The sequence below is a fragment of the Uloborus diversus genome, chromosome 5 (assembly GCF_026930045.1).
Source record: "Uloborus diversus isolate 005 chromosome 5, Udiv.v.3.1, whole genome shotgun sequence".
NCBI lineage: Eukaryota > Metazoa > Arthropoda > Arachnida > Araneae > Uloboridae > Uloborus > Uloborus diversus.
Genome location: NC_072735.1, coordinates 96,742,243 through 96,763,750, shown reverse-complemented (window position 1 = coordinate 96,763,750; position 21,508 = coordinate 96,742,243). Strand labels below are relative to the sequence as shown.

General features: G+C 30.7%; 1 protein-coding gene across 1 annotated transcript in view; it reads left to right on the top strand.

Moving 5' to 3' along the window:
- Window positions 1-10,672: 10,672 nt before the first annotated feature.
- LOC129223031 (N-acetylglucosamine-1-phosphotransferase subunits alpha/beta-like) overlaps window positions 10,673-21,508 on the top strand; it is a 70,338-nt gene continuing 59,502 nt past the window's right edge. The window contains exons 1-3 of the mRNA XM_054857594.1: window positions 10,673-10,801; window positions 11,835-11,920; window positions 15,179-15,298. Of these exons, the coding sequence (XP_054713569.1) occupies window positions 10,673-10,801; window positions 11,835-11,920; window positions 15,179-15,298 (335 nt within the window). The remainder of the gene's footprint in view (window positions 10,802-11,834; window positions 11,921-15,178; window positions 15,299-21,508) is intronic.

The following is a 21,508-nucleotide window of genomic DNA, read 5'->3' as shown; positions in this document are numbered from 1 at the left end:
TACAAAATACAACACATAAAACTTTCATGCAAAGAGAAAAGTTGGACATAACAATCAAAAACATTTCAAAACCTAGTATCACCGTTACACATTCCGAACAATATCCGAAGCATGATTCAGTAGAAGTAAACTATAAATTTCACAAATGTACCAGCAAAATTGAGGCAGTGAGAAGCAAACTGATGTGTCAAAATTAAAAATTTGGAGATAACCAGTACAAATGGTAAGCAATCCTCTCCTCTGTTTCGGGACTAGAGATAGTACTAGCAGCTCTGGTGAGTGCTGCAATGCAAGGGGGAAAGTTTAATGAAAGCCTGGTTGAAATATGAACTTTAAAAACGTTTTACTCAAAACTTTATAATATCCATTTACATTCCTTTGCTTCTCACTGTCTCAACTAACCTTATTAAAGTACATGCAACTGATGTTATTGAAGTATTTAATAACATCAAAACATATATATATATATATATATATATATATATATATATATATATATATATATATATATATATATATATATATATATATATATATATATATATATATCATTTAAAAAATAATTCAAAACATAAAATAAAAATACTTTAGATCAACAAAATGAAGCAGAAAGAAAAAACAATCAGAACAGGAACAAATGGAATGTGAGATGAAAATTAAAAGTCCAACATTTCTCCAATCTACATTGATAATATATGATTAAAACTTTATTTTGTACTTATTTGAGATTATATAACTGCAAGGCTCTGGTAATTGCAGAAATACACAAATATTTAGACAATCACAAACAAAAATCATAAACAAATGATGTAAACAAATGTTTACTAACAGAACATTTTTAATACAGTACTTGAATCAATAATAAATTTAAAATAACAAATTAAAATGTTGTTAAAAATTAATGAAACAACTTCCGCTATAAGCAAAACTCTAACAAAGAAATTTATTCCAAACTCTGGAACATTTTGAACTGTATTGAAAAGTGTAATATGATAAACTTACAAAAATGATAAATTAATAGATGTGTTGTAAGTAGTTTTCAGTCTACATCAAGCTAAGAGAATAACTTATAAGAGGCTACTACTAACTCTAAAATACTTCAATTAAAATCTAAATAATTCAGGCTTTTCTTTGATTCTAAAATAGACCATTCACCAACGTTGTAAGGACAATAATAATAAAAATAATAATAAATACTTTTAACATATAAGATAATTACAATAGTCTTTTGAGAATCTATTATTCATACAAAAAAAGTGAATTGACAAGAACTCTATATCATTTCTGTATGTTCAATTTTAAGTGAATATTTCTAACGTGTAAAATTTTATAATAATTCAACTATTGTTATTTAGTTTTATTGCTTCTCAAGTATAAAACTTAAAGCAAAAATTTTACTAGTAAGTCCAACATTGATAAAATTTTGCCCAATAAAATTCAGCACAGGCTTTTGAATAATAGTAGCATGTAGAAAAATTAGACCCAAAATATGAGGAGAATTAAGAAACAATTTAAAAAAGGACAAACTGGTGATTGACATTTGTACTGTACCTACTAAAATTTGATGCAATACAAAAGGAAAAGGGGGTATGCCTCTTTATATCCACCCCAGTTTACATCTCACGAAAAAACACATATTTACTTATTAAGATTTAAAAAATATTTTTAAAACCTACACATATTATCAGTTAAGAATAAAAGTTTTTCCAGCATTCTGATATTTCAAACAAAGGTTCTGATATTTACAAATTTTCATAAAATAGGACACAATTATCCAGATAAGAACATTTTCAGATTTCCTCTAACGCAGAAAGACACAAAACAGAAGTAAAAATCCTCCATATGCTTACTGATTTTTATGTATTCAGAATTTTTCTGCTGTGTTCGTTCTGTTTAAATTTGCTGTATTCAGTATGCTGCCTAATACCTCTCTTGCAATGTAGCAGTGTATTTAGCTTTGTACTGATTGTATTATTTGTCGAGACTTCCACTATTAATGCGCTCGGTCACATTTGAATTTATAATAAGTTGTTTATTATTATTATTAATTTTTTTTTAACTAAAATTTCCATTTGATTTAACTATATACTTTTCTTCATGTATTGCCGATGACAAATTCATTCCTCAATTTAGTTCTGATTTATAGTGGAGTTAAATTTTTCAAATACTATAAAAAATAATATCCATCCTAAATTAGGATTCATTTAGAGGACTATGATAATTTTGCCGCAACTTTCCTGAAAGCAACAAAACTGAGATGACTGCTTAAGGTTTAATCATTTAATATGAAAAAAACAAGACTGAAAAACATTGAAATTTTGGCAAAACTATCGTATGGACCCTACCAATGGTGTGACAAGGTTTTATTTAACTTTTCGACTGCGAGCATTGTAATTCAGTATTAGTAGTGCTATAGAGAAATCTGATTATTTTATAATTACTGGATTTTATGAAAATGATAAACATGCATAGGGCTTATGACTGCATGAAAAAATGCTGAGAAAGGGGATAAATAAAAAGAAAGTGTGTTTTGACTTATTTTCTGATGAGGAGCCGAGAGGCTTAAAATCAAGAAAATACAATAATATTTCATTTTCAAAAAATCATTCATCATTCTTTTACAACAAAATTTTTGAAATACCTTTTTTTTTTTGAACAAAAATAAGAGTTTGTAAGCTGAAAAAATGCATGCGTTAATGTATGCCGGAGAATGGGATTTTCGTCTGTTACAGTACCCTCAGTGATGGTTGATAACTGCAAGTGACGTCATGTGAATAGGGTCTATTGTTAACTGTATAGATTATTTGTTAAAAAAAAATAAATAAATATCATGGTAGTTCTTATCATTGTCAGAAAAGGAAAATAAAACTAATGATCTACAGCTACACAAAAGACTTACATATAAAATGTATTACATTATCATTTATCTTATAATGATTTAATAATAGTTAAAAAATAATTTTTTCTCAGACCCACAAATGCACAGATTAATAAGTTTTAAGAGAAGCAAGATGAGAATGAATTTGAATGGAAATAATTAAATAGAAACTATAGATAAACCCGTTTTCAATTCACTTAAATATATTTTCCTTTTCATTTGATCAGTGGTTCAATCAATGTATCACAATTATTAGCAATTACTGCAACATAATAAATAGTTGTAATGAGAGGTGCATAATTTGTTTGAAAAATGTTGAAAAAAAAAAAAAATAGAATAGGAAACATTTACAGAGTATCATTTTATTAAAAATTTATTTCAAATTACTGAGAATGAATATAGCTATTTTATTTATTATAAAATGTAAGAAATACTAAATTAACAGCAATTATTTTTATAATTTTTCAATACAATACTATTAAAAAAAAGGTATTTTAAGAAGAAAATGTATTTGTTAAATGGATTATTCCACACAATGCGAGTTTAACCATTCTTGATTATATACAGAAATATGTAAATTTTCCTGTTTATCTATTCAGTTTGCAAGTTTCATAAAACATGTACCATTTGAATCAATGTACATCATCATTTCACAAATTAAATGACATAGTTTTTACACAAGTCATCTAAAACATAGTGACACACTTCAATTGATACAAAATGTTGAAAAACTACAAAAATATTTCCATTAGTCTTCCTTCACAGGAGTGACTTTATCCTCCTTATAAGCATAATAGACAAAAAGTCCCAGAATGACATGAACAATTAATACACTAGCTGCTGTTGCATAAATGTAACTTCTATTGCTATCAATATCTAAGAATCTTTCCACAACATACTGAGTAACAAAGAAGGAACTAATAGGCAGAGTCACCATAAGGACACTGTAAAACAGCAAAACTAGCATTGGATTTGAAGTCTTGGCAAGCATTTTCACAGATGTATCTGAAAGAAAAACAGTATAAATTATTTTAAAATCTAACTGTAGAATATAGTTCAATTTGCTTTTAAAGAATAAATAAAGCAAATAAATTATTATTTTCCTCAACATAAGTGGCAGATTTGCAGGTTTGGGGCCCGTCTCAGTACATTTTTAAGAGCCTCTTTGTATGTCACAGACAGGACCGGATCTACGTAGCCGCGGACCTCATAATGCAGGGTGCGCCCATGGGAACTAAGCGGCTTGTGACTCTTATTGGTATATAAATCCAGTAGATTGGGGGAACAGCTTTATTTTTTTTAAGAGGGGCGTAATTTATATAGATCCGGGCCTGATCACAGACTTGTGTAAAATGTGTATCATGTGCATATTTTCCATCTCTTTGGGAGGCCGTCGTTGTCCCCCAAATGGGGTCCTAATTGCAACACCATAAATGTCCCAAGTGTTGTAAGTTGCATACACAAAAATCGTGCTCACTGGGCATGAGTACTTTAATGAATAAAATTTCTAACTGTTGTCAATTAGATAAAGGGTTGCATCAGTTTTGGTGGATTTCACCACGGATAAGACCGGTTTGTATAAAGTCAGTTTTGTACAATTTTGGCCATTGAACGTGGATATACGAAAACATAGATTTCTTAAACATAGAAATATTATTTTGTGATGAGTTCCCGCAGAGGATCAAAATAGTTTTAATAAAATGCAAAAGGTACATGGTCATGCAGCACGTCTAGCGTTACACAAATACTTTTTAGGGAAACCAGGTGTTGTCTTTCGGTTCAAGTTCTCCATGATGAATTCCTGGTTCTTTTTCCTAATTCTCCCAGACATATCAAAACCATTTTTAGCTTGCATTTGACAAAGTTTTAGTTATCTTTATTTTGACCGAGATGAACTTTGCAAGAGTTTTAAACAGCTCTTTAAATAAAATAAATGTTTCACTTCTAAGGCTTGTGACATTCCTCTCTTGGATTTAGAATTTCTATAGTGATTTTGGCAGAATGGTGAAAATGGTCAGGCTCTTATAGCTGTCATATGAACAATCATAAGGACATTGAATCGATGTCTCTGAATCCCAAAGCAGAATACTTTATGATTTTCTGTAACATAAAATCATTTGACCAAAATTATTCTGAAAAAAAAATTCATACATTATAAATTTACCTTCAGAACGTTATAAAATATAACAATTAATGAAAGATTTAATTGTATAATGGAAAAACATGACTTTTTCCAGAAACCATGATTACAAAATAAAAAGCTGTTTCATACTGGAGTGTGATAGGAGCACTTTATTTATTTGTTCCGTACTTAGTTTTACTGTAGAAAAAAGCATGAAATTAAAATTTCAGGCACACATTCTTGACAGAAAATACAAAACAATGTACAATATCTCGACTCTCAGCACCTCAAATTACCGTCTCTTCCTCCAAACATTGAAAAAATTCCGAGCGCTTTGATCTCATCCCATTAGAAGCAGTGTTTCACTTCAGAATAACAGTACATGGCCTATAGTGCAATGAAGGCCTATAGCGCTATAGGCAACACAAAGATGTTGAAAATTTTTGTCTTATAAAGCCAATCATTTACGGATTGGTCTTACAGGTAGTGATGCGCCGGATCGTTAAAAAAGTAGATCCGCGGATACGGATACGGATCATTAGTGTCAAGATCCGTGGAAACGGATACCGATCTCAAAATTTTTTTTCACCCAATTCAACTATCCAAGTGTAAAATTTGTTACAGAAGGTGTTCCCGTCAGAATAATGGCAGTTTCTTCAAAAAAAGTCAACTGCGGCAAAAATATAATCAAGACTATGATTTACTCTTTAAAGAAATCTCCGTTAAAATTGAGGGAGAGTTGGAAGGAATGGGTCAGCGCTGTGTTAATGTTTAGATGGAATGTGAAAAATTATTTCTAGCTTACTCGATAGATGTAGGATGCAGGAGCAGGAGTGCAAAGCTGCTACTGGACAGGTTAGAAATATTTTTCGCATTTTATTTCAGTATAAATGCAGCGCTAACCCATTCCACCCAACTTACTCCGACCGACAGAATAACAGAGCCGGGAACACCTTTACAAACAGTAAATAGAGAATTTATTCTCACATTTTTTAAAGAATGCCGAGAAAAACCAAAATGAAGAATAACACAAACTCTAAATACATAACATAAACCAATATTAAATAAATAAATAAAAATAAAACACGTCCCTGAGGGCCGACCTCATATGAAGATGAATTTCGCAGGTCAGAACCAGTGTTGCCAGATTGGGGGATATTTCCCCATTTTGGGGAAATGGGTTTTGAGGGGAATTCTTTGGGGAAAAATTGTTTTCTTGGGGAAAACCTGGGGAAAAAAAAAACCTCGTGAGATTTTTTTTTCCGTATTTAAATTCAAGTCTTGATATCTGGTAGATCTGTATCGTTTGTATCAAACAGCATTGGTTTAGCTTTGCTCAACTTTATGAATTCGCAATTCGCATTATGTGGAATATTATGCTATGGAATTCACATTAATGTTCTGCTTGAGTAACTAGTTATACGTGAAACAGATAAAAATAAGTGGGATGAAGAATGTTCTTGGATAAATATATACAAAAATCATAGTTTAAGTACACATCACTAGGTTAAGTACAAAAATCATAGTTAAGTAGTTAGTAATGTACATACAGAAGCAGAGTAGTAAATGCGAGTAGAAAAAAATATTTGGCTTTTTCTTATCTCTCGGTCATGCACTTGTATTTATGACTAGTGGCATCCATACAGCTTTGCCCGTAGTTAGAAAATTAAAAGGTCTTTTGGTTCCCTTGTATATTTACAAATAATGCGTGATGAATTTTTCACCCACTGACTTGCCCACGTTACAGTTTCACATTATAACTTGGTAATTTAGTCGTCCATCTTATGATAATTTTGCTCGGGAAAATGTTCTTAAAATTGGAATAGAAAAAGAACAAAATCAATTTTTCGAAAAATTGCTGAAAGGTGCACACCCCCATGCTACAAACTAATTCTTTGCCAAATTTCATGAAAATTGACCGAACGGTCTAGGCGCTATGCGCCTCACAGAGATCCTGACAGACAGAGAGACTTTCACTTTATTATTAGTAAAGAAAAAGAAAGATAAAGATAAAGAACACAAAAAAAAGCGAAAATGAGGGACAAAAAAAATTGGGGAATCTTATTAAAAAATTTTGCTATTCGGGGGAAAACATTTTCTTCAAGAGACAAAAATATTACAGGAAGTTGATTCATTTTATGAAAGTATTGGTGGAAAAATAATTTTTGAATTTGGGGAATTTTGATAGAAAACATCGCTTTTTGGGGAAAAGTTGGAAGGAAATTGGGGAATTCTGGATTTGACCATCTGGCAACACTGGTCAGAACACACATTGTTAACAACTATGAACTGACAGCAGATAGAAATTTTAAATCATTGAGCTTTTTTGTCTTGTTTTCCAACTATGAAATCTGCACCAATCACGTGTATAAAGGCTTAGAATTGCATTTAGAATTTACTTAACAAGATTATAGCTCCTACTGTATATAACTTGGAAGTTTCAAATAAATATCAAACGCAAAAAAAATTGGTTCTTTCAATTAGGGCCAAAATGTTTAACATACGGGTAAATTTTTACTACCATAATTGTGAAAAACGTTAAGTCGTTTTTTAATTAATATCTCCGGTAATTAAAGTTCTACAAAAACAAGGCCAAGCTAAGAACACTTTCGATCAAGTCACTTTTTGAACGAAAAATGCACTATCAAAATCGGTTCATCTGTTTAGGAGCTACGATGCCACAAAAAGATACACTGATACACACTTTTAAACCGTATTTCCCCTTCCTTTTTGAAACCAGGGGGGGGGGGGGGATACAAATTGGCTTCTGAAATGATACCTTATAATTCAAATAGGGAATAAAACCCAATTTAAATGGAATTTCAGAGTCTTTTATTCAAATATTTAAAAAATTTTAGAATAGAAATGATCCGTTTAAGATCCGCCGAAAAAGTAACGGATACGCATCTTTATTTTCCCTCGGATATGCGCAGATACCGATATCTGGATGGGGGGCATGCGGGTGCTTAAGAGGCATAAAGCAGTCAAACATGATTTTCTGCAGAAATCTGTAGAATTTATGCAGAAACTCTGAGATTTTCATAAAATATCTTTTAACTAATGTAATTTTGCAGATTTCTTCAAATTCGAAGTAAATCCGAAGGTCCTGCAATTGATGCATAAAACTTGATATTTTGTGAGAGTTTTCAGCTGAATACTTGTAGTCTGCACTGATTTTAGATTTACTTCTAATTAGAAGAAATCTGTAAAAAATTACAGAATTTTTGCAAAATTACATCTTTAGTTACAAAATATTTGCAGAAAGTTGGCAGAGTTTCTGCAGAAAATTTTCTTTAGTTTCCCTTTACGTGAACAGAATTGTTCTGCAGTTCAAGCATGTGTTCAGCGACAAACCTCTCAACTAAAATAGTATTCTGCTTTAGGGAGATGTTTCAAACGAACTCGTAATAAAAAACCACCAATGAAAAAAGATTCAAATAAAGGCAATTATAAATGCATTTGTGCACTCCCTCTCCTTTTTTGCGATATCAATAAATTATTTATTATTTTCAAACAAATGATAGAAAGGAATAATTACTGAGCCATAACATTTTTTATTTGCTTAATGATGTGAATAAATAATATCTGTTTGGTCAAACATATTGAATGACATTTCACATTAAAAATAAATGAAAAAGAAAGCAACTAATTTTGACTTTTAAAACCCCTCCCAGAAAGTTTTTCTGGCTGCACCACTGCCTCTTACCAAATCATTTGGTCCTGATCCTATTTTTGTCAAGCTTATAAAGAAAAATACCATGTCTGATTGTTTTGAAGCATTTCAAGTTATTGTCAAGTTGTTAAACTATTATAAACTAACTAGCTGCGTTGCCCGGCTTTGCCCGGTCTATTCTGAAAACAAAAATTGTGTCAAGTGATGTATATTCAACAATCGGACATAAATAAAAGAAAAAAAAAATCATCATGCAAAATTTCAACTCCAAACAATGATGACAGATATTAAAGTACTTTTAAGAAATTAAAATAAAATGAGAAAGATGGATTTAAAAAGCGTAACTATGGAAACACAAAATAAAATAAGTTTCAGAATTGAAAATGAGAAAGATAGAAACAATGGATTCAAAACGCGTTACCGTGGAAACGCAAAATAAAATGGTTAAGAACTTGAATAGAGAACAGATTTTTGAACTACATTTAATTCGCTTGTAACTTTTTTTCTAATGGAGATAGAGAATTAAACTTCCGACCATAGGTCGAGTTAGATCTGGAGTAAAAAAGGTAGCTCTTTTCAATGGTGTCAAAACGAAAACTGTAGGACAATGCATTCACTTTTTATTGATAAATTTAATGAAGAAAGTAGTGCCTAAATTTTAGCTAAGCCTAAACAAATTCGAGCTAAAAACGTAAATAACTCCCGCCGCAATTAAGTTAGAGCATTGGAACAAATTGCGTAGAACGCGGAAAATTCTTCCCTTTCCAACGATATATAATATTACTAATCGCGACTAATATTTAACCCCCATATTCGGGAATTTATGTGAAAATTGGGCCTAAATTGAAATAAAAGAAGAACTATTCATCGAATTTTTTTCGAACTGGTCTGCAAACCTTCTCAGGACTTAAAGGAACAAATTGTGAAAATTTCAGCGAAATCGGCCGGGTAGTTCTCGAGTTTTGCGAGTTCAAACAGACGCTTTTTGGACACTTCATTTTATACTATGTCACGAGTCAGAGGTTTGTTTACATACAGTAACATATCAGGAGACGTATTGGTTATTGATGAAAGACATTTTGAGTTATTAAGAAAAGTTCATGAAGCATATCCCCCCCCCCTTTCCATAATATATTTATCAGTTGGCTTAGATTAAAATTTGAGAGGCATGTAACAACTATGACCCGTGATACGTTATTAACAGTTTGTCTTCAATAATTAAACTTACAGTTCACAACATTTCAAATTTGTAATCTGATTAGAATTATTATTTTATTCAAGGCAAATACGCAATATGAAGAGTTACTTGATTAACCTTTAAAGTAAAACATTACTAAAGTATCTTATTATTTTATTACCAGTTAAATATATAACTAGAACGTTTTCTCAGAAATACTGAATCTAAATGTAAAAACTTACTCTAAAATGCGTAAAAATATGTGTAAGGAAATTAATTATATGTGTAGAAAGATGAGACAAAAAGGAATATTATTTTTTTTATCATTGTTTTCATTCCACCATCGGTTCGGATTCCGGACGTCACAGTTTTTTGCAGATACAGTTAAAATGCTTTTGATTCACTTTAAAAATAAGAAGAGAACAAAAATTGATTTTAAGCTTGTTTAAACTTAAGAAAACTATCATATGATTTAAGCAGCAGAGTCAAAGAAAAAATTATATTTTTCATTGATACCCTATAAAAGCAGAAGTTGCCCGCAACCATGCCACCTTTTCTTTTGTTTCAGATGTAAATAGAGTTACTTGATTGGCAACGCTGTTTTGTTTATATCATTCATCATGGCTGCGCTCTGTATGTTTACATTGAGTAATTAAAAGAAAATCTGCCCCAGCTCGCAGTTTATTGCAAAATGTGTCTTAGTTTTTCAAATAAAATTCAATTTAGTGTTAGTCTTTCAAACATTTTTGGATTTTCTTAAAATTATCTCCTGCTCTGTAATTTTCAGCAAATGTATGAACCCGGTATTCAACACTTTTAATAATGTCTCGCACAGTGCTGTGTAAACTTCTACAGCGGAAAACCTACGATATACTTTCAAGAAAGCATACTGTTCTTTTGCTGTTTTTGGGCTTCATAATCTTATTTGTATCTGCTCTTCATTTTGGAGAAGTAAATACTTTTTTAATTTATAAATTTTTGTGACATTTTGAAATTGATGTGTCATTTTCTTGTACATTTATTTTTGAAGGTGGGAAACATTTCATTTACTGCCTTCACGAGAGTATTTCAATTACTGGGAGCTCGGCTCAGTTTCGAAACATTAGACATTGATTGTTTCATTCTACAAATCAAAAATACGAAATACATTAGAACCTAGTCTTTGACACCAACAATTTAGCCACTGTTGAAAAAAATTTGCGAAATTCCGAGATATCATGATGTATATTGACTTATATATCGGCGAACCCTGCTGCAATGCATTCCATTTTCCTTCAAAGAAATGTAATTTATGTCTCAAAAATGTTAATTTTAACAAATAAAGAAATAAACTTTCTTTTGCTATCTTAGCAGCCTGAGAAGGCACGAAGGAGGTAATAGACCCTAAGTATTTCACTATGGTATACTTAGTTACTTCGGGGAATCTAGATGAAGATCAGCAGCCTGTATTAGCACCTAAACTAGCCAGGCTAGGCAGCTAATTATGAATGAATTTTTGTGTAAAACTTACTTGCCAGTCTAAGGAATAAGAATTTAAGTTTAGTTACCATAATGGAACTGAAGTAAGTTTTTTATATGTTAAATGAAACATCTGAGTGCCAATTTGATAAATTTAATTAATATGAGGTTGAAAAAAAATTACAGAATCCATAAAATAGAAATAATTCAACATTTCAAATAAAAATGTGAAACATATTTTTTTTAAATTCTTTCAAGTCAATTGTGAATTGTGATCACAATGAGTTGGAGGTAGGGAAGAGGACACAATGTCAGTAAAATTTTAGGTGTCAAACTTAGCCACTTCAGGGTTAGAAATCTGGGTGTAAAAGTTAAAATTTTGGTCTCAAAGTATGCCTAACATATTTTTAGCAATGATTCTTACATTTTTATTTCAAAATAGATGTATTTGCATGAAAACAAGAAAATTAAGATATTGAGAGTTTTATCTTTTGTTTGTATTTAATAGAGTATCTTTTTTTTTTAGACTTTGATGGAGTGGAGTAAAGAAAAATATGCTGTAGTGTTTAGTCCTTACCATAACAATATTCTTGGGAAAAGCTTCCGAAATATGTAAGTAGTGTTTGTAATTTGTATATTAATGTATCAGATCTAAGAGAGAGTGGGAATGAATGGGCCACTAACAAAATATGAAAAGTATTTGCATAAAATTATTTTTGATGCCACTAATGGATGGAGCTATTTGCTCTACTAAACTCATTCAATTTTCGTTTGTTGAATTTGTTTGAGAGAAGCCATTTTCCCACTAGAGTAGGATGGTCAAGAATCTGATTGAAAAGTAATTTTTTCCCTTTTCAGTAAAATAAATACTAGCTAAAAAGTTTCTATTATTTATCTGCATATAAGTGTATTAGCAAGTCTTCCCATATCTATAAACTAATTTTAAGATGTATTTTGACGTTATTTGAATTTAATGTATTAAAAAAACCTGAATATATTCCAGAAGTATAGGTAAAGGGCTGAATGGGCCACTATATCATGTGGTTATGGATGGGTCACCAAAATATGGTTTTCTTTTTTTTCTTTTTCTGATTTTCTTTTTTATAATGAAACATAACTGGCTGTTATAGATTTAGATTATTTATATTACTTCTTTCTTAGAGTTAATTTATAGTAATTTCTAAATTTTGCACATTTTAACCATAAGAAATATTAACTATTTATTAGAAACAAAAGTGAAATTCTATAATTGATTAAGATGAACTGTCTAGTAGTTGACCCCATCTACCAGTTTTTCACCATTGGGATTTGATATGAGTGATTCCATCCAGTATTTAATAAATAGGTTTGAGTAGAATAATGTGCTTTTGCTTTGTTGATTTTATATGATTTTTTAAAAATATCCTATTGTTTGCTTTTGTAGACTGGTGTATATTTAAATTTTAAATTATACCTTTTTTAAAAATTACTTACCGATTTGAAAATCTAGGTAATACAGTGCACCATTTATACGTTTTTGAAGGGACTGTATGAAAAAAGCGTACAAACGAAAAAACGTATAATAGGTATAGGTTAATGTGTATTAGACTTTGCAGGGACCAATTTTAAAAATGCATAATTGATAAAAACGCATAAAAGATAAACATATAAACGGTGCTTCACTGTAGTTCTTTTTTATTATTAACACTTTGTCAATGATAATATTCAATTTTACCAAAAGCAATTAACATTTTAACTATTAAAAAAAATGCATAAATTTTTCACTAATTGTAATGATATTAATGAACATTTTTGCTTGTATTTTTATTTATTCATGAGAAATTTTTAAAAGATAAATTCTACATGTTTTCATTGAATTCATTCAGTAGCCCATTCATTGCCTTCAATGGCCCATTCAGCCCCATGGGGGTGATGAATGGGCCAAATTTCTATTGTTTTATTTTCTTTTATCATTCATTATAGACATTTTGTAATCCAACTTTTATTACTTATTTATGTAACCAAATAGGTAAAGAATCTAAAGAGCCAATTCTGAGCTGAAAAAAAGTATTAGAAAAAATTACAAAAATTAAAAACCAAAAATTGGCCGATTCATTACCACTCTCCCGTACACTAAAACTTCGATAAGTTGAAGTTACATGGAGAGCGAAAAAATTCGAGTTGTTGAAAATTATGCTCATTGGAAACTAAAACAAAATTATAGAATCAAATAAAGTACTACCACTGAAACTCATTAAATTAATAATATTAGCAAATGTAATAGAATAATGTAATGAGAAGAAAATCTACTTTTTGAGGTAATAACATATAATATAATCACTGCAAAAGGTTGTATAGGTTGAAAAACATTTTTTTTTTTTTTTGCTGAAATGTTAAAATTTGAATTTACCAAGGAAAAAATATATTTTTTTAAAAAAATTCTATAATCAAACATTACGTTTTGAGCAGAAATACTATTTCATTAAAGAGTCCTTTAATACTTCTAATGCTTCAAACGAGGGGTCTGGAAATTTGAACGAGATTCTATGAAAAAGTGCAATACATCTGCTGCTCTTCTTGTGTCTTGAATATATGGTAATTTTCATCAACAGCAAAAACATCTATAAAATCTGTAGTGGATTGTTGGAATGTTCATTTGCTTTAGTAAAAAAGTTCCACTCATTTTGTAAATTTCTGTTAGATTTGTTAGATTCACTTCATCTCGACACCTTTCGATGCATTGATGAGGGTTTCTTTCTTTTTGTTCATACTATTTGAGGGGGGCAATTTCAACTTAAGGAGCTTCTACAGCAAGGAAAATTGAACAAGAATAATGAAGTAAAATTTGCCTTATTGGAAATAAATATTATTAATTCTCCTTTCAATTAGAGTTAATAATGATTCACTTCTGCTTGTCGAAGTTGGACTTACCGAATTTTTGCTATATTTATTTATTTTTCAATTAATTTGTCCTGCATAAAATATGATGATTATTTCAATGAAATTTACTAGTTTTTAAGATATTTTTCTGCTACTTTTTGTAAGATTATTATTTTTTCTTAAACTTTTTTTTCCTGTACTTGTCTTTTTTTTTTCTTTTCTTTCTTTATTTATTTATTGACAAATATTTTGATGTTAGAATTTAAAGCGCAGCTTCGGAAATTTTGAATAGTAAAATAATATTTTAGCACTTGTCCAGGAAATTTTTTAATTGCAAACAAAGGAAACTAGAAACTAGATAAAAAGTTTTATTTTATTTATTTTTTTCATTATTTCTACTTATGAATTAATAATTCAGTCATTATTATTCCCTTCAATTCACCTAACATGAAGACATAATTTACATCAATATTTTTATAAAGTTGCTGAATTGTGATTGTTAACATTTCTGATAATTTTCAGTGAAATAATGTAAATATGTTATACTGCAAATTTTAACATATACTGATTTCTGAGGTACAACTCATACTCAAGGTGTTACATTTTGTTCTTTTATTTTTCTGAATATGTATATCTTTTTTCTTTTTTGGATTTTAACTTATGCTAGTATAACCAATACTTTGATGCCTAACGTTTGGAAAATATAGTTTTACTATAACTTTAACCTTGTTCTGGACTTTTAAAAATTTTTTAGAAAGTTGAAGCTAATAATTCCTGTAGCTAGTATTAAGGTACTCTTTCTCAATCCCATTATCTATTTTTAAAATATAGATTTATGGAAAAAGTAGTGGAATTTTTGTTTCCTGTACAGCTTTGCTGCTTAATATACCATGAATTTTGTCTTTATTTTGTTTTTGTCTTATTTCGTTTACAAATTTGTATCTAGTTTATTATTTACTTTTTATTGTTTTTCCTTTTGCTTGTAGTGTTAATGTTCTGTATAAATTACAGGCTTTGCCAATATGTTCCAATTGATGTTGTTTACACTTGGGTAAATGGATCTGATCCTAAGTTTTTAAGAGAACTTTCCAAAGCTAAGGAAGAATATGGATTTTCAAGCTCTGCATCAAAGTAATATTCATGTGAATTTTTAACATTCATTTCTTCCATAAAAAAATAGATTTTGTCTTTGTATCAAGAAATTTGAAGATTTAACAGTAATTTCAATGAATTTCAAATGGTGAGAAAATGTGCTTTTTGCATAAGGAAGTTCAATAAATTATTAAACAATATAAAATTTGCAGAAATGTACAGACACACTCAACCATGCAAATTTATGGGGAAAATATGCATAAATCTATATATATAAAAATGGATGTATGTTTGTGGGTATGTGTGTATGTTCCTTATACAAATCCACAGTTTTCGTCGGATTTCTTCCAAATTTGGCACAAAGGTAAATTGTTGAACAGGAATTCATATAGACGGGTTTTTGGAATTTTTAAAAAGACCCAAAGAGGTCTAACTTCATATTTTGAGTCATAAAATTGCTCTTTTCTGCACGAACGAATTTTTGTATAGTTATGAATTTAGTCTAAATGAAAGCCCGTAAAAACTACCCTAAATGAAGTTTCTTCAAAGATTAACTTTAATCGTTAAATTTGTGAACTTTGGTTCAAAGCAAATGCAAACGGTTATCAACATATAACCACCAAGAGCTATTTTAAATGCAATCAACACAAAACGTATCCTGAACGGTGACCGTCAATGCCGTTTTTAGCGATGAGCGTTAAAGCATGTTTGGCGAGGAAGCCGTAGATATAAGAAATGATACTGAACATCGTTTCTTTAAACTGCAACCTACGAAGTCAAGGGGCCATTGATGCTACTCATGGTTCTACATAATTTGAATGCTACCGTTTAATTACAATTTTTAAACATCCACAACAGTAAGTAAGGGTTGTGTGTAATTTTTGATCACTGTTTTTTCCGTTAATAGCAGAGAAAATACAAACATGAGTAAGGTAATAATATTGCATTCAATATTGACGTACAATTTTCGACTTTCAGCATTAGACTACTTTTATTAAAACCACATCTATTTCATCCTTACAGCAGAAATTTAATTTAATGTTCTATGATTCTTATGGAACCAATTTGCAATATATAAAAATTTTCTTTATACTCTTCCTTGATTTACGTCAAATCTTTAAGTAATTCGGTTCAACTGTAACCGATAACGTAATTCGGTTTAATAGAAGTCGCTCCAGGCTGTCAAAGAACAGGGGTAAAAGTACTAATCTATATATATATAATCTATAATGTATGTATAATCTATATATGTATGTTTGTGTGTGTGTGTATGTTCCTTATACAAATCTCAGTTTTAGTCGGATTTCTTCCAAATTTGGCACTCAGTTAAATTGTTGCTCAGGAATTCATATAGGCTGGTTTTTGGAATTTAAAAAAGATCCTAAGAGGTTCAAGTTTATATTTTTAATCATAAAATTGATCTTTTCGACACGAAAGAATTATCGTATGGTTATGAATTTGGTCTGAATGAAAAGCCTGTAAAAAAATGACCGAAGTGAAGTTTCCTCAAAGCTTAACTGTAATCGTTAAATTTGTGAACCTTGGTTCAAAGCAAATGAAAATGGTTAGAAACATATAACCACCAGGAGATATTTTAAATGCAATCAACACAAAAAATATCCTAAAGAATGGCCGTTAATGTCGATTAGCGACAAGCGTAGAGCACGTTTGGCAATGAAAGCCGAACGAAAAAGCATTGCTGCCTTTCAGTAGTTCTTCAAACGCACCCTGGAAAGACACAGGGACGCATGGAAATCGCCGTCGGTTCTTCTTCAATTTCCTTGCGCATTTCACTAATAAGTTTTCAAGGAATAACACCGTAACAATTAACGAAATTTTGATCTGCATTTTCTATATAACCAGCGCAGAAAATACCAAAATGAGATAGGCATTAAAAATGCGTGCATTATCAAAGTACAATCTTCAACAGTTTTAACATTAGAATACTAAACTTAATTAAATCTACATCCTTGCAACGGAAATTTAATTTAATATTGTATTATCTTTAAACAATTCAATAGGTATATGTAATTTATACTATTCCACGGTTTACCTAATTCGGTTCACCTAAGTTTAACATAAATCGCTCCAGGTTATCAAAGAATCAGGGGTAAAAATACTAATATGGCTATTGAATTGCAAAATAACCATTTTTGTGCATAGTAGCGTAGATTGAATTTATCTTTCAAAGGGGAGGGGGATAGTCCATGGGGTTCATTACATAAACATAAACTACCATACAAGGATTGCTAATGTGTGGTAAAATAAAAGGATGTGCACCTTTAGACCCGCAAAACCACATGAAAATTTAATACGGCAAATTTTGGAGGGGTAAAAGTTTAAAATTTGAAAAAAATGTAAAAAAATATAAATTTTAATTTTTAAAATGCATAAAATGTCACCATTTTTTATGTAAACAAATTTTTTAATCGTTTAAAATTTTATATTACTTTAACGCTCGAAGCAATAGTACACCTGATAGAGCATCTTCGCTGACTAGCGATAATTTTAAACCAGTTAGCGGGTAGAGATTGCTACTGAAAATGGTATGATGAAATATTACGCCACATTATAAAGTTTTTTCTTTTCAGTATTCATCGTGAAATTGGTTGAGCAAAACTCTATTCCCAATTACAAGACTCTCAGTTTGATAACTTTTATTGTAAAAGTTAGTTTGTATCTACCACTAAGTAATTCAACTGTCATTGAAAAAATGCTGTAAGATAAAAATCGATACGTATCAGTAAATTGAAGCAACTCTGTTCACAGTGGAGGGATAAGGTGGAACAATTTGTATCTCACGTATAACCATTAATCGCAATACATCATTCTTTAAACGTCAAGAAATTAAAACCTCCAGTGAGACTTAAGTTCTGTATCACGATCAATGTAAGTCAGAAGGGCAGGCAATTAAGTACTTTAAATGCATGTGAAGTTTACCTTTCTCCCATGTAGATAGCTTTAGGTTGTATGCTAAAGGTTGGGTTCACTCAAAATTGCATTTCATTTTGCTGCTGGAAGGGAGACTAAGAATTGTATTTAGGAGCAAGATTTGAGTTAAGTTTAGAAAATTTGTTTTACGTTTCTAAACGTGGAAATACATTTCCTTCGTTTTGAAGCTGCGGATAAGAGGAACAGAATGTGCAACAAGCTTTTGTAAAACAAAAACAAAAGAATTGTCTATTATACAGTTGTAAGTAGAAACAAGACTGTTTTTTTTTCTTTCTTTTAACTTCATGGTCTGCAAATGATTAAGAAAAAAAAATGATGCGGATAGTGACCAAAATGTGCACGCCTAATTCTTTCTCTATAAGGCAGTTCAATTGACGGGTTTTATATAGTTCGTTCCATGAGTTCGCGTTCACGTACTCCAATTTTAATGCTTTATGTAACTTAAAATAATAATTGTAACTATATCTATGGCAACTATTATTCAGTGGAACCATTCCTACCCCTCATTACCACTGTGCTTCTGTAAATTAAAATTTCGATATTCTCAAAGGAATACTCTAGAGCATCAAACTTAAATAAGTGCTCTTACTACCTGCATCACTTTGAGTTATCATGTATAACATTTACGGCAAGGGTGAGGTTTTGAAAATTTGAAATAAAATTTTAATCTAGACAACTTTTAAATCGTTGCAAGACACCAATATTAATGTCTAACTGTCATTTTTACTTACGAAAATAGAAATTTGACATAAGTATATGTGGCTGACGTACGTCTTTTTATGCAACTTACACTTATCTAATTTTACTCCATGGCATGCCACTAAGTCGTCATGGAAAAGGAAACAGACACATTTTGTGAAGTTATTAATACTAAGTGAATGTTTTCTACGGAATGTGCTTGCATACCTGAACACTTAAAAAAACTTATAAAATGAGTCTACCTAACTCGTGAAGCCTTGAAAGTAAAAACACCGCCAGAAAATCCGTAAAACTGAATGTTAACGGCTATTAATAACAATGACTGAATTCCTTATTTTCTGTACAGTGGACTATCTGTTTCGCTTTTGGGTCACTGAGGATGATTAAAATATTGTAACGGTGTCATATTTTGCATATATTTGTAACTGATAAAAGCCATTGAATTTTACTCACAACTCTTTCTAGGAAGACATTCAATGATTTTTTTTCCACAATAAAATGTATGTGAAGAGTACTATAGCATGTTTTAATTAATGTCTTGGGGTAACCAAAACTTTCAAAGGCAGCCCAATGGGATCGTATTCGAAGCATCACGTAAAAGGTTGTACCACAAGATGTGCAAGACAATCATTTGTCTCTGTATTAAGAAATTGGATGTACTGTCCGTCTGATTCAACCGCAGACAACGTGCCAGTGGACGACAGAACCAAAGAATATAGTTGACTGAACCCCGATAACACGCCTCATTGCTTTTTCGTTTTTACTTGATGCTATTTTTTCTGCAAATACTCGACTTTCTGCGCTATTTACAGCCTTTTGAAGATTTGAGCCTAGAGTGTTGTGAATGCAGTTTTTTACTGTCATTTAGATAGAATTCATCCATTTAACTATCTAAAATATACGTTGCATTGAGAAGCACCCGGGCAACGCCGGGTATTAAGCTAGTGATTAAATAAATGGTTAGAAGTGGTTAGAAAAGAATGATTTTCTAACCTCCTTTTTCTTCATTTCCAACTGTTGCCTTTACACTTTTGGGCTGATTAATAGCATTTATATGTATACATATGTATGTGTGTGTGTGTGTGTTCAGTAAACTCCAAAATTATCCACAGAATAGGATGGCACCAGGGTCTGCTGTGGTCGCTTTTTCGAAAAATAAAAACAATCTCAATTGCAAAAATAAAACAAAGTATTTTCGCTTTTTTGCTCAAACAAAAAAAAAATTAATTGAAAAAAGAAACAATGTATGATCCATGAAAGAAAGCAGCATCGCGATAGTCAACTAAATACTCTTTAAATCTTAAGCCAAGATTTTTGAATTACTATTATGTTCAACAATACTTAGTCTTCCAGCATTATGACCCCCTCAATCTCTGCATTATTAGAAGAAGGGGAGTGCAACATTCTAAAAACCAAACATGTAGTTTCTTTTTTTATTTTACGTTAAAAAAATAGCTGCTGTACTTGTTTCTTTATAGATGTCACAGATGAAACTAGTGATAGCTTACCTAATGTTATTCAGAAATGTACACTAACTGAATGCATGTAGATTTGTTGAAAACAACAAATAAATCCTTTTAAAAATCAATAAAGCCATTTATTAAAGGTTAAAAACTGATAACAAATTAAAAACTGGCTAAGAGCATGTAAAAATGACTGGGCCTTAGGGTAAACATTTAAACTGTCATCTGATAGACAAGTTAGAAAAATAACTGAAGAAACTTAAAACTGATTAACCACACATATCACCTCTACAACTTCATCACTTCTACCATAACCGAACAGCAGCTAGACAAATATGCACCACTAATACTGCAGGACAGCGAACCTATAATGCTACATACAACTGCTATTCAAGACAGCCATCCAAGAACGATTTCACCTACTAGCCCGCGATCTTAAATGCGTGTTCCAAAGCACATGTGCAAACCTGATTGGTTATTAGTGGCTGTCTTTGTTATTCAGCAAAAACACCCCCCATCTCATCCAATGAGAAGGCAGGAGCAAAAATGCCACCAAGTGGCAACTGGGGTAAGCTTGTATTTCATGTAGAGACTTGGTGAGCGTGGTATGAAGGCAGAAATGGCCAAAAAGGAGATTGAAAACATCGGCAAATAGTTGCAAGTAAAAACCCCCTATAAACTTGTATAATTTAGTACACTAATAAACTATTATAATGCTTTAAGTAAGCAACAGTAATATACTTTAGGTAACAATAATAATTTTATTTTCAACTGGAGATTAAACACTGAGGCATTTACAAAGATATGAGAATTAACATTTTAGCATTTTGCTAAAACTTTTCCCGCAATTTTAGCATTTATGCTAAAGAACTTTTGAACACAGCTTAAACCCTCACAATATCTATGGATAAGTAAATTTGGGTATAATTCGCAAAATAGGTAAAAAGCAATACTAGTGTATGCAATAGTTTAAAAGAATTGTAACACTCGCATACTTTTAAAATATAGCTAAAATGATAACAGTGTGCGTAAAAAATGTACGTAAAAACTGAAAACGGATCACTCATTATTGCAAATGAATTACATACATACTCAAGCACATGGTACAGTTTAACTGAAACAGATCAAGCTAGAT